At 44.1% G+C, this 14,883-nt stretch overlaps 1 protein-coding gene across 1 annotated transcript; it reads right to left on the bottom strand.

Annotated features, from left to right (window-relative positions):
- Window positions 1-10,094: 10,094 nt before the first annotated feature.
- LOC116221934 (odorant receptor 131-2-like) lies at window positions 10,095-11,308 on the bottom strand. The gene has a single exon (XM_031574152.1). It carries the CDS (start codon window positions 11,298-11,300, stop codon window positions 10,281-10,283), a length of 1,020 nt encoding a protein of 339 aa, XP_031430012.1. The 5' UTR covers window positions 11,301-11,308; the 3' UTR covers window positions 10,095-10,280.
- Between the last annotated feature and the right edge of the window lie 3,575 nt (window positions 11,309-14,883).

Raw genomic sequence — 14,883 nt, 5'->3', positions numbered from 1 at the left:
TCATTAAGAGATTGTTTGGTGCTCCGAAGCGAGACTAAACGAAGATTTGACGGTTTGATGATAGGTCAAGTCCTGTGGGGTAAATCGCAAATGTCCGTGTATTTTTATTCAGGGTGTGAACCTGATAGATGAAATGACGAACTTAGTTGCGTTGATGTGGGCATTCAGTCATTGGAGCAAGATTATTGATCGGAACCTAACGTTTTAAATTGATATTTAAAACTAAAATAAGCAAGTGACCAGTTGTTGGCATAGTTTACTTGAAGGTATTTTGTGTAACATCTGTGAAGAGAGAGCATTTAAAATTGCTGAGAGAGCGACGCACATAAAACGAAAAAGATCATATTAAACTTTCTCTCGTTATCTTAGATCAGATAGTGCGCCGTCAGAGGGCATAACAAGAGAAAAATGGAAATACGAGATTGTGATGTGTTGTGAGCTATTGTATGTGCCAAAGTACTGAGTGACTAAGATAGCCCGGAATTATTGTAGATTGTTTTTTAAGACGTAAAATCGCTTACGGCAACTTCGACTTTTTAAACAAGCCTGTGTGGTTGGCTGTTCAGACGGACAGAGAAGCACACGGGTGGGGGCTGTCAGGGGGAACAGAGGGCTCACATTCTCACACACACACACGCTGTATTTTAAAAGGAGAGGAGATGAGAAGAATTGTCAACTTACACATATTAGTGTGATTTTATATAAATGGGCAGCGATTAAGAGTCATGGTGATACTTATGTATCAACTGGGGGAATGGTTAGCATAGTACATGAGCACTATACAACATATGGATTAAAAACCTATTAAAAAAATTTTTTTTTTGTATGAAATGTGAGATATGTATTCGGCATAACTCAATTAAATTTCACAGTAGCAAAAGCACTGTGCAAAACAATAAGACCAACTTTTGGTGTGTCACAAATTATACTACAAACTAGGAAATGTAAAGAACCAAATACTGTTCGAGTTTTTTTGTGTCTCCACAGATACAAGGCCAGGTGAAGGTGAAGGTGACTGGGTGTTCATCAAAATCATCAGATGAAAGAGCTGGTCTGACGACAGGGGGGAGGAAACATATCAAGTGCTACTGTCTACCCCCACTGCCGTTAAAATTGCAGAACGCTCCACCTGGATTCATCTGTCACACTGTAAACTTCGTTCATTTTTTTTAGGATGCACCACTAGCGTTGAGTAGGGTTTCGTGCCTACTTGAGGGGGTTGAGAAATATAGCTCTTTTCCGTCTTAACGTCACCTAACCTCCAGGGAGCGCCCTGAGGGTTAGAGATTCTGGTCAACATAGTAGAGGTGTATCTGTGTTTTTTGTTTTTCTTGTTTATTTGTGTTTATTGTTTTTCTGTATACATCATATCACTCCGTTATAACAATGTCCAAGCTGCTGCTATTAGTGGTTACTTCAGGAGTAATAATGGGTCTCTGGTCCTCCACAAGTGTAAATGAGAGAATCCATAAGAGGTGGATTTCATATGGGGAACATGAGGTCCTAGGGAATGTTACTCATCTGTATTCTACTAATTCATGGTATAGATATGCATCCATGCAAGCGAACAGACTTGATAAGACTAATTGCTATGTATGTACCTTAATGCCAACATCCTACTTTCACCCTAGACTTAAATCAAAGCTACTCTCATTCCAAGCAATGATCTGTGTTGGAGAGAAGTGTGCCCCAGACAACTGGGGCTACAGTAAGCCATTTTTTATACAGACGATACCCAGGTGCAGGATCTGTGTAACAATACCCACCCACTAGCAGAACTAAAAAACATGCCACAACCTAGCTGTCACCTTAAGTGGCAGTCCATTCCATATTCCTAATGTGTTTTTCTATTAGAGGAACAACGAGAGTAGGCTCTCTGAGACGGAAACAGTGTAATGAAATTGTCATCGATACTGCTATACTGTCATCAAACACTGCTTCCTCAGCCAACGTCGTACCCTGTCCATAGGAACAGGTCCTTATGTTGAGGTTGGAATGCAGGGCATTGCCACTCTGACAAGGGTACCCCTAAGGTGAGAGAGGTATTGTGGTTGTGTGGTAGTATATGGTACAGTCATCTTCTTCCACACTGGGGTGGCGTAAGCGCCCCCGCCCAGGTCATGGACCATATTTGTGTTGTTGGTGCTATCTCGCAGGCAGAGTATCTCGTAAGAAGAGATTTGCTGTTGAGAAGCATGACAGCGTGTGGGGATCTGACGTGCTGGTGATTAAAAGATTTGGACCACCAGCTCCAAGGTTATTTTGTTTCTGTTTCAGGCCCTATGAGTAAGAAAAGTCATGTTAAGAATGGAAACGCTTAGATAGGTTAGGATTTTGTTCACTGCTGCTGGTGGGGGAGTTTTGTGACTGATATCTGTGTATTTGGATATGGGATTATATTCATAGTGTCTCTGTGACTGAAGCCTTACAGCAAATGAAGGTTGTTATGTGATGCTTTATTACAAGACAAAGTGGTTAATGTTCCGTGGTGAAATCTGGTTGTCTGGGTGACATTGGTGCATGGTGGTAAGTGGTGTTGAAAAGTCTGTTCTCTATAGTAGCAATTTGTATACTTTTTGTATTTTTATGATGTGTATTTCTACATGTTTCTAAGTTCTCATGTCTAGTCTTGTATGTACTTCTGTGTGGAGTGAACTGTTGTCTGGAACCATCAAGATGATGATGCTTTAGTTTAATGATGTTTAGACTAGTATTGTTTTCATGATAAACAGGAGGGAAATGTGAAAGAAATGTTTCTTTTTAATTATTATCATGATGTGTTTTAGTTTGATATTAGTTAGTTAGTTAAATGGAGGACTAAGCTCTTTCCATTGTTCTGTGAAAGGAAGTTTGAAACTGTGGGAAGAGAAGCTTGGAATTCAGACTGTCATGAAATGTTTAGGTTAAGACTGATTTATTGGTCTAAGACCCATAGTCAGGGTTTTTGGGGGTCTTAGGTAAACATTCTTGTGTTTTGGAACCAGGCATGGGAAGACAGAGCCATGGGTGTGTCATTGTCTTTGTTCTGTGAGATTTTCTTAATAAATGGTCAGGCAAGTTACTCAAGGGGCAGTGTATGTGGGGACAGCGTTCTGAAACCACTACTCTCCTCTGGGCCAGAGTAAATGTCTGTTACTTGATTTTATTCTTGGTTGTGTGTGTCTTAATAACTGAGGTTTAAATACAGTCCTTATACAAAGGGTGAAATAATTCCCTGACAATTCTTTTCCTACTCGATGTGGTTTCTATCTTCTGTGTCCAATCCAGAGGTCCAATCAGGAGCTGTAATAACAACATCACTATGACAACTCACTCACTCAATGTGTGTGTAATTATATATAACTGTACTGCTTTACTCTTAGATTGTATTTTAAGTATTTTAAGGCTACTCTGAAACTGTTCCAACTTGCCACCACCATTGGCTTCAGTTGGTTTCACTCAAATCAAGAAAGGCTACTAATTGCTGGGTTGCAGTTGAAAGACACTCCCACAGCAATCAAGGCACTTTGTCAAGGCAGAAACTGGGAGGACCTTCAGCCGGGTGCAATCAGTGAGCATGCTACTTCCATAGGGCTGTTGCTGAAGCGTCAGCGGAAGTGTCAGCCCTCATGCTCAGCCCTTTTCGTGTGAAGACCTTTTTGGGTAAAGACGTGCAAGTCTACCTGTACAAGTCCACCGAAACAAGGCTCACAAACAAGGTAAACTTTTTAATTTTGACTCTGCCATAGCCATGTGTCACAGTAGCATCTCTGTTGTCACTGGTTGTCAAAAAAGATCAAAGCGCAGCAGACGGCAGCGCAACCTGGGTAATCTCCGCTCACTTCAACAAACCTCTTCGGCTGTAACCTCTTTCTCTGTTGGCCTGTGGAACTGTCAGTCTGCAGTCAAGAAAGCTGATTTCATCTCAGGTTATGCCAACCACCTCTCCCTAGGGCTCTTAGCTCTCACAGAGACATGGATCACACCTGAAAACAATGCTACCCCGGCAGCACTCTCCACCAACTATGCCTTCTCCCATACTCCCCGGCCATCTGGTCGTGGAGGTGGGACGGGGCTGCTGATTTCTGGAAACTGGAAACTGGAAATTCACTCCACTGCTGCCTTCAAACAGGTATGCCTCCTTTGAATATCATGCAATTATGGTAACTGCTCCTGTTAAAACTTATGTGATTGTTATCTACCGTCCACCAGGACAACAGGGTGATTTCGTCCATGAGCTTGACACCCTGCTGTCATCCATCCCTGAGCAGGAGTGTCCAACACTCATCCTTGGCGACATGAACATCCACCTAGACAATCCCAACTCAGCTGACTTTCGAACCCTGGTTCACTCGTTCGACCTACAACAGGTCCCCACTCCTCCAACTCACAAAGCAGGAAAAGAGCTTGACCTCATCCTTGCTCGGAACTGCACCACGGACAACCTAACGGTAACCCCTCTGCATCGCTCGGACCACTTCTTCATTCGCTTCGATGTTCGGCTCATTGAGCAACCCTCTGTCCCCCCTCCGATGGTCTCGTTCCGGCGCAACCTCCGCAACCTCTCTCCCACCCACTTTTCCTCTCTGGTTTCTTCTGCTCTTCCACCTTTATCCACTTTCTCCTCACTAGGTGTCGATAATGCCACAGAATCACTCTGCTCCACTCTGAGCTCATGCTTGGACACTTTGTGTCCACTTTCCACCAGACCTGCTCGTTCTACCCAGTCTCATTCGTGGCTGAGTGATACCCTCCGAACGCAGCGCTCCAATCTCAGAGCGGCTGAGAGAAAGTGGCACAAATCTGCAGCACTGGACGATCTTGCAAGCTACCAGACACTGCTGGCCTCCTTCTCATCCAGCATCACTGCTGCTAAGAAGACTTTTTTCAACGACAAGATCAACGGTGCAACTGACACTCGGAAACTATTCTCCACCTTCAAAACTCTGCTCTACCCTCCTCCTCCTCCCCCAGCTACTAACCTCACTGCTGATAACTTTGCTTCCTTTTTCACAGAGAAAGTGGCAGCCATCGGGAAACAGTTCGACCAACTGTCTCCCCCCCCTAAGGGCGCAACCGTCAATGGCTCATCATTTCCTTCTTTCACCCCTCTCAGCGAGAGTGAGGTCTCCAAAATCCTAACAGGTAGCCGTCCAACTACATGCCCGCTGGACCCCATCCCATCCAATATCCTTCAAGCCATATCGCCTGCCGTCTTACCGGCAATAACACAGGTGATTAATGCTTCATTTAATTCTGGAACATTCCCTTCTTCATTTAAAGTGGCTCGGGTAACACCGCTGCTCAAGAAGCCGTCTCTCGATCCCACTCAGGTGGAAAACTATCGACCGGTCTCACTTCTCACGCTCCTATCAAAAACCATTGAGAGGGCAGCTTCCAAACAGGTCACAGAGTTCCTATCAAGGAACAATCTCCTCGATCCAAACCAGTCTGGATTCAAAAGTGGTCACTCCACCGAAACAGCCCTGTTGTCTGTGACAGAGGCCTTGAAAACAGCTAGAGCAGCAGCTCAATCCTCAGCTCTCGTCCTGCTTGATTTATCAGCTGCGTTTGATACAGTCAACCACCGCATCCTTCTGTCCATACTGTCAAGTATGGACATTTCTGGCAAGGCGCACTCCTGGTTTGAATCGTACCTCACTGGGCGCTCGTTCAATGTGTCATGGCAAGGTCAGCTGTCTGTACCTCACCACCTTACCACAGGGGTGCCCCAAGGCTCGGTGATGGGACCACTTCTCTTTGCCATCTACACCACTTCGCTGGGCCCTATCATCCGCTCGCATGGTTTTTCCTATCATTGCTATGCCGATGATACTCAACTGTTTCTGTCTTTCCCTCCTGAGGACACCACTGTCTCGGCGCGGATCTCGGACTGTCTTGCTGATATACCCACATGGATGAAAAACCACCACCTTCAGCTGAACCTGGCCAAAACGGAACTGATGGTCTTTCCAGCCAAACAGGCCATCCACCACAACATCAGCATCAATATTGACTCCTTGTCTCTTGTTCCATCCAAAACAGCAAGAAACCTCGGGGTCATTATTGATGACCAACTGACTTTCACGGACCACATTGCCTCTGTCTCTAGGTCCTGCTGCTTTGCGCTATTCAACATCCGCAAAATCAGGCCGTACCTAACCCAGTATGCCACCCAGCTGCTGGTGCAAACCTTGGTGAATTCCCGCCTTGATTACTGCAACGCCCTCCTAACGGGCCTGCCGGCTTGCGTGGTGAAACCACTACAAATGATCCAGAACGCGGCGGCGCGTCTGGTGTTCAACCAACCGAAGAGGGCACACGTCACCCCGCTTCTTATTGACCTCCACTGGCTGCCTGTAGCTGCTCGCATTAAGTTCAAGTCACTTATGCTTGCCTACAGAGTGCTTGATGGTTCTGCTCCCACCTACCTAAATGCTCTTGTAAGGGCAAATGTTACACCCAGGATGCTGCGCTCTTCTAGTGAGCGTCGTTTGGCACTGCCGTCTGTGCAAGTACGGCAGTCCAGACTATTCTCATTTGTAGTTCCACGTTGGTGGAATGAACTACCCAGCACTACCAGAGCAGGGGCGTCCCTCTCTACCTTTAAGAAGCTTTTGAAGACCCAACTCTTCAGAGAGCACTTCCCGTCCTAACTGGCACTTCGACTAGTAACTTGCAGTTACATTTCTGCACTTCTTTCTTTCTTTTTTATTTCATTTTGTTATATTTCTTATGTAAAGTAGTATTTATTTATTGTTACACCAGGTTCTATTGCTCGTAGCTTGAATATCCTCTCCCTTGTACGTCGCTTTGGACAAAAGCGTCTGCTAAATGACCAAATGTAAATGTAAGTGCAATGTTGGCCGCGAGCTCTGTGGGTCACGCAGGTTGTGTGTGTCAATGGCAACAACGCGGGCAGATCGATTTGTGAACGGTATCTGTTTCTCAGCAAACGAAAATCATGGCGTGCTCTAAACCCGACAAAAAACTAAAAGTTGGTTCCGAAAATCGCAAATTTAAGACAGAGTGGACTGACAAGTATGCATTTGTGCATAGCATGCACACTTTGAACAAAATTACCCCCAGAACTCTGAGGTAAGAAAAATAAACCAAATGCAATCATCATACCAAGCAGCATGCAGTGTAATAGTTAGATCAGCCACACAACAAGAGCGTGCATACCTCAACATACTGTTGTGAGTCTGCCTTTTCAACCATGAATATGGTAAAAAACAAATACAGGACCACACTCACTAATGAACACTTACATCAGTGCCTCCGCCTGGCCTTCACACCTTTTATGCCCAAGAGTTATGTTTTGGGATTTTGACCGTCACTGTTCCGGACCCTGGACTGAATGGACATTTGGCGAGTGGACCTTTTGGGTTTCTAATTGAGTACCCCTGATTTAGAGGGTGATAGAAATGATCCAAATGGACTGAAACAAGAACAGTAGCATTGGGAAACACTTCAATGTGTCATGACCTCAGAATTACATCTTCAGCTTAAATTCACATTTTTAAATATGTGTGTTTGTGTGTTTGTGTTTGTGCATACGCATGAAACAAATCAACCCTCTCTTTCTTGTGTAAGAACAATGGGTCCACAGTTTTGTCTTGTGGGAACCAGAACTATGTCAGAATTGGAGTAAAACTATGCGGAAAGGAGAGGCCCCCCTATCTGTATCTATCTTTATCATCAACCCATCTGTCACTGACATGACAGTTAAAATATCTGACCTTTAGTGGTTCAGAACTCTTCCTGGCCCCTGTCCCACTTTCACCTTCAAGGAAGTATTAATGTATAACTTGTCTTCAGGGCAGATCAATGTGAGGTCTTTTTGACATATTTTGACAGTTTAAAATTTAAACAAAAGTATCAAACTGGCTGAAAAAGAGAACCTTAGTATAAAATACACAATATTGGGAAACACTGTTCAGAACCATTTTTAGAACAGATTCTTGTAACATGTTGACTCTTAATTCCCCTTCCAGACTATATGTAAGACGTTTAATTTTACAATACTGAAGTTACGCAAGTAAAGATTTCGTATACCGTTCACACAGTACTGCGTACCGCTGTGTATGCTGAAGCCCATATCCCAGTGAGTTACACTGTGGACCTTTAAGACAGCTTCATTCTCTTTCTCACACCTCACATCTTTTGTTACAGTGTTGTATTGCATGGTAAGATGATTTCTTTGTCATGTTTCATTTGAATGGTCTCAGTCCTGCAGCTGAATAGATCAGTTTCAACATAGATCTCTGAAAGCTGGGAATTCTGGTCTCTGTGAGCTGCAGGTAACCCCCCTCACGAGGTGACATATCCCTCCATTTGTCTGTGTGACTGTGTGATCCCTATCAGTAAACACCCAATTCCATGTGATAAAGAAAGAGGGACGCACTTCATGATTTTTTTTTTGCATATAAGCAGAATATCAACAGTATGCATTGAGTGTGTATGCATTGAAAAAAAAAACGTTAGTTTAAAATTAGCTAGTAGGCTACGCAAGACACTACCATTGTCTGACAGGACTAGAGAAAACGTAACATTCTTTGCGCGTCTGTGTGCTGCAGCTCCTGCTCTTTTTGCGTGAGCAGTTCAAACCCGCCACTTGTGTGCTGTATGTGCCACTAAGGCTGATTGTTACAAATCTTACTGGCGCTAAGCCATCAATGCTGATATTTTATTGCTAAAAAGTCACCTGCCAAAGTGTTGGGTGGCTTCCGAAACTTACACGGCAGATGAAAAACCTACACGCTTTGGCACTTGGCGGGTGTTCATTTCGGACCTTGAGGGTAGCCTACCTATATAATTTGTCTCGGAAGCCGATTGGGAAATGAATGTGTACAAAGTTGCCTACTGATATAGTAAATAAAGAAATGAATTAATAACTATTGTATAGTTGTATATTGCAATAATAATGTATGGCTGTCACAAAATCTGTCGGAACACCTGGACTTGCCTCACAAAATCCCGTGGCACACCGTTTGGGAACCAATGCTGTACACCATCGGTTCCCAAACTGGGGTACGCGTACCCCCAGGGGTACGCGAAGTGGTTCAGGGGGTACGCGGGGAGAAAATGTCCGCGATAACAGAAAACGGACGGAATTCGCAGAATTTACCGTTTGAAACAGAATTGCAACTTTCAGACGGAAACATCATTTTGTGCATCAAAATCGCCCAAATTCTCCTGTATTTTTTCCTGCAAGGCTGTATTTCTTTCTTATAAACACAACAACGATCGCAACGATGAACAAGCATTAATTAGAAAACAAGAGAAAATGTCACGTCTGTGCTGAACTCCGCTCCGGCCACGCCCCCCTATTCAACACAGACCTCCGTAGCCTGTCAAATTAATTCGCTCATCTTCCCAATCGCCTGCAAATAATGTTTTTTTAGTCTTCTGTTCTGTTGATGGCTGGCAAACAACAACCTTAGAAGGTTTGGGTCACTTGTGGCACATATTATTCACTCATTTTAAGCCATCAATCTACCTCTGGGTGAACAAAATGAGCCGAAATGGATTAAAACGGAATTAAATTCGAGGAGGGGGGGGGGGGGGGGGGGGGTACGCAGCTGGAAATTAAATGTCTGAAGGGGTACGGGACTGTAAAAAGTTTGGGAACCACTGCTGTACACTATACTTGGATGGATACGGCCCTGAAGGCCCTAGCTGATCCATGCTGGACTTGGCTTTGGAATGTTTGAGAGATATCTGACTGTTAAACTAAGACTCAACATTTCACTTTTGAATGCTATCAAAACAAACAGAACTCTGTTAAAGGCTCCTGTTATGCTTGTTGTTAAAATCAATTTGGTGTTGCAGTGCTCAGAGCTGGGGTTACACTTTATATTGTAAAGATTTGTCACATTTGCTTTAAATTGTAAACATTTGTCATTAAAGGCTCCTGTAATGCTTGGTGTTAAAATCGTTACCATTGTTGGTCTTTATAAAGTGTAACTACAAACACACACATACATCAGTACCCTTATTGTATTTATTTTTTAATAAACAGTATTAAATGAATACTACTACTACATTAGAATAAGTAAAATAGAACAAAGTTATAATATGGGTGAAATTAACAGGAAACCTTGAATGCCCATTGTTTTCCTTATAAAACAGGGAGGATTATGTTTTTCAGCTTGGTTCTCTTCTGCATGTGGATGAAAAAGGACTGTATATTATTTGATATAAAAGCTCAATATACATATAAAACCTGTGAATATACAGTGTATATGTACCAGCTATTTATGTGATTTCAAAGTAATTTATCAATCAATACAAGATTATCACTTTTGTGTATTTTCCAACTCCTTGTTATTTGGGTATTTAACTTGCCACTTTGGGGGAACCTTAGGGTGTGAGGAGATGTGATTACACTTACAGCAGGCATAGTACATCAGAGCAGAATAGAACTTCTCATCCCTGAAACCATAGATGAGAGGACTTATCGCTCTGGAGAAAATGTGGAACGCCAAAAAATCAAAGTAACGCACAATGAGAAACAAATTGATGTCCCTCATCTCAAGGATCCGCGCTTCTATAAAGGGGCTAACGGCCTCCAGTGTGCAGAAGAAGAGCTGTAAGACGTGAAGCAGCATGGTGCGCTGCCCCTTTGAAGCAGCCTGTCTGTTGTCACCTGAGGCCCTTTTAGCAACCAACATGATAGACCCGTAGGAGAAGCACAAGATAAGCACAGTAAACACAAGCTTAAGGATATACACATTGCCCCTCATCAACATATGCCAGTCCTGCTGCAGTAGCACCTCGTATGAACAAGAGGTCATCTTATAAAAGTAGCTCTCTGCAATGTAGGTGAGAAAGATGATCAAATCTACGACAGGCCGGATGAAGGAGAGGAGCCAGACTATGATGATGATGAGGATGGTCCTCTGGGGGGTGAAGATGTTGACGTGCCTGAGAGGCATGCAGACAGCGACGTATCGCTCCAGGCACATGAACAGGATGATGTTGGGCGAGACCTGGGCCAAAGCACCCATCACAATGCACAGTGGGATGCAGAACCACATAGGTACCAGCAGGTTCACATAGTAAGAGATCAGTCCAAAGTTAGTGAGCAGAAGGAAGATGGAGTCGGCGTACAAGGTCTGGGCAAACAGGACATAACGAGCCTCTGCTCTTAGCACCGGTCTCCTCAAGTAGACCAGCAGCATGAAAAGGTCAACGAGGATGAAGGGCCACACGATGACCTGAGCCAATGCTGTGGTCACATGCAGACGGACAGGGTCATTGCCTCGAAGCGCTCTCTGAGTGGTGCTGTTCACAGTTTGGCTGCTGCTGACATTCATGGCTCTGCTGCCTGCAAGAAAGGGAAATTGTTATTAATTATGTTATTTCCATAACCACAGATTCGGTTGTAGAAACAAATATTCTTCAATGATGATTAAATGATTTAGGCATCATGGCAATACAGAATGTATCCTTGTGCAATCTGTCTCAGGCTTTGTGTCGCATTTCTTTACATTTGCTGCTCTGAAAATGGTAACAAATTCATAGCCAACAAATGAAATGCAACATACATGGGATACTGTTAAAACTGTTCTTTCTCAATTACAAGTATGTTTACATGAAAAACTACATAATGCACCTTTAAATCACTTAGTCCAACACTGAGTTGTTATTGCACAATCATCGATGCCCAAATCAATATATACTGTATATATAACATTATATATAACACTATAAATATACACATATATATAACCGATATGTGGCCCCTTTGGAAAGAAAGTAATATCACATAAGTATTTCTCACTCTCATCGAAAGACCAACCCCCAAAGAAGAACATTTCAATTTCACAGACATAACAACAGGAAACATAGTTACACTGAATATACAGCTGAATTGAATCAAACAATAACAACATCAAAACCTTCATAAAGTACACAAGGAAGTGTTATATTTCAGAAGGCTGCATGAATATGAAGCATCTTGTAACTCCCTGCTCCTTTCACTTCCTGTGATCGATGTTTTCTCACATGTTAAGAGTTGGGGAGGTACCCTCAGATATTTTTCCACTTGTCCATTTTTATGCAGTAAGAGGCAGGTAGTCATTAATATTAAGTAGCTGACTTGATGACACCTCTCAGCCATCCGTGTTGTTTTTTAGCATTGTGTAGCACTATCCTTTTGTTAAATATTATATTTTGTACGATAATGAAAGATGACTTGTGTTGAGTCGTTAAAAAACTACTTATACATTTAAAGAAGGAAATTCCACAATATATACTAGACAGAGTGCTTTATAGGCCTTATCTGTGACTTTCCTAACGGCCTCCCGGATGCCTAATGAAGCATACCAGTTTTAATTATGAACCTGTTTTATTGATCAGGCTACTAATAAAAAGTAGTTGGAGAAATGAATGAATTGGAGAAAAGTATCAGGAGGCGAAGTGTTTTGATGGACACATAAAAACAAAACATGAAGTGGAACATTTTGCTATGTTTATGGTTCATGACAGTGTGGTGCTTTTCTGACGGTCAATTAAAGAGTGCCTTGACATGGTAAAATGGGTTGAAAGGGTTAAACATATTTTTTTTGCTAGGTCGACTATTTGGTGTTGCAGCACTTCCTAATCTAGTCATGGAAGTAACATGATGAAAAGAAAATATAAATGATAATATAGCTATGAAAGATCTCAGACACTGGTTGCCCAGGATATCATGTGAATTTAGGCCTTGCTCATCTATACAAAATGCACTGCATTGGTAAACTGAGATTTCACATGGCTTCACAATGGGCCTTTATAAATGTATCACACAATTTTACACACATCTTTCTTACAGCAAACTTCAGCACACAAACTGAATAGGGTTTAGGGATTAATACAGAATAAATATGTGACTTTGACTTTGCTGGCTTGAGTATGGATTTCAAAATGAACAGTTATGTATGAAATGAAAGTTGCAAAACAGTTTGGAAATGTCCATTTACACAATCTCTGCTATCTAGCTAAACTATCTATGCAATACAAGCAAGTGGCAGACTGAAAAGAAAACATTGGAAGGATACCAGACTCGAATTCCCAGACCTGTCTGCTGTCTCTCCTGTCTATATGGACCTGAAGACCGTTTTTATTAAGTCCTGGGCCACTGCTTTGCCACCTCACCGCCCATATGACTGCGGCATTGACCTCCTGCCTGGCATGGCGCCACCTAGGGGCCGACGTTACTCTCCTGCCAGCCCGAGACGGAGGCCATGGAGAAGTATATTCGTGATTCGATGGCTGCTGGCATAATTCGTCCCTCTTCCTCTCCTCTCTTTTTTCTTTCTGACCATGTCCACCATGTCTGCCAGGTCCTCCAACGCCTGCTTGAAAATCAGCTCTATGTCAAGGCAGAGAATTGCAAGTTTCCTGGTCACCTTGTTACCTGCTGCGGAGAAGGCCTTCCAAGAGCTGAAGAGGCGATTTACCTCTGCCCCGATCCTGATACAGCCTGACCCAGACCGCCAGTTCATCGTGGAAGTGGATGCCTCGGATGTAGGCGTTGGATCGCCTCACCCCACCAGAGCGCAACTATGACGTAGGCAATAGAGAATTGCTAGCCGTCAAGTTAGCTCTGGAGGAGTGGCGGCACTGGCTTGAGGTGTCAAAAGTGCTGTTCCTGGTATGGACTGACCATAGAAACCTTGAGTACATTCGTACTGCCAAACATCTGAGTCCCCGTCAAGCCCGCTGGTCTCTCTACTTTTCCCGATTTAATTTCACCCTGTCCTTTCGCCCCGGATCCAAGAACGGCAAAGCGGATGCCCTCTCCCTCATTTTCCCAACTCCAGGTAGCTCTGATGAATCCACAAACATCCTCCCAGACCACCGTGTTGTTGGGGCAGTTCAGTTGGATATCGAGACCTTGGTGCGCTCCGCCCAACCGGACAATGCAGCCCCCAGCCACTGCCCTGTTAACCGCCTTTTTGCCCCTGTTTCTCTCCGTTCCCAGGTCCTGCAGTGGGGTCACTCCTCCCGGCTTTCCTGCCATCCTGGAGCAAGGCGAACCCAAGCCTTGCTCCAGGAGCAAGGCGTACCCAAGCCTTCATTTGCAGGAGGTTTTGGTGGCCTACCATAGGGGAGGATGTCTGTGCCTTTGTCTCTGCCTGTTCTGTCTGTGCTCGGAGTAATCGTTCCACCACCTCTGCCAGTTTCCTCAGCACCTGATCGTGCCGCCACCCGTACCTACCCTGGGATAGCGCGGTCTTGCATCCTGACAGAGTGTCTTGTAGGGAAACATTGATGGTTCCAGAGAGGTCACAGGCCGTGCCCAGCCATTGTAAGAGGTTTCGGTGGGCCTCCACTGTGCCACACAATGCCTTCTGCAGCAGCTCACTGAGAGCCTCGTCCAGCCTCTTCCACTCCACCGTCTCGCTGGTCTTTGGCCACTCGATCCTGTTCTTCCGTCTCGGCTCCTTCAAACTTTTGGCCTTTTGGCTTGATTCGGTTTTTGGGTTGCTTGGGGGTGCTTCAGGGGTCACCTCCTGGGGGTCATCCACATCCCTCGTCTCATTCTCTCCTGCCTCTGCAACATTGGGGTCGATGGCACTGTGTTTTTTTAACCAGGCTTGGATCCCACTTGTCTGACCTGCCTGAGCAGCGCAAGGTTGCTTCTGGCTCCTACCTCCACACCTCCATATCTTCCCCATGTGGATATGCAGCCCCCTGAGCGTTGTTACTTTCTCCCTTCCGCACCCGCACTTCCTAAGAATCCTCATACCGTTGGTCGTTGTCCTTGCATTCGTCACCGGTATTTCCGTCATGGTGGGCCCTTCTTCCATATTTTGACAGTTTAAAATTTAAAAAGTATCAAACTGGCTGAAAAAGGGAACCTTAGTGTAAAATACACAATATTGGGAAACACTGTTTTTAGAACAGATTCTT

This window comes from Clupea harengus, chromosome 9, assembly GCF_900700415.2.
Source record: "Clupea harengus chromosome 9, Ch_v2.0.2, whole genome shotgun sequence".
NCBI lineage: Eukaryota > Metazoa > Chordata > Actinopteri > Clupeiformes > Clupeidae > Clupea > Clupea harengus.
This window is presented reverse-complemented; position numbering and strand designations above follow the sequence as displayed.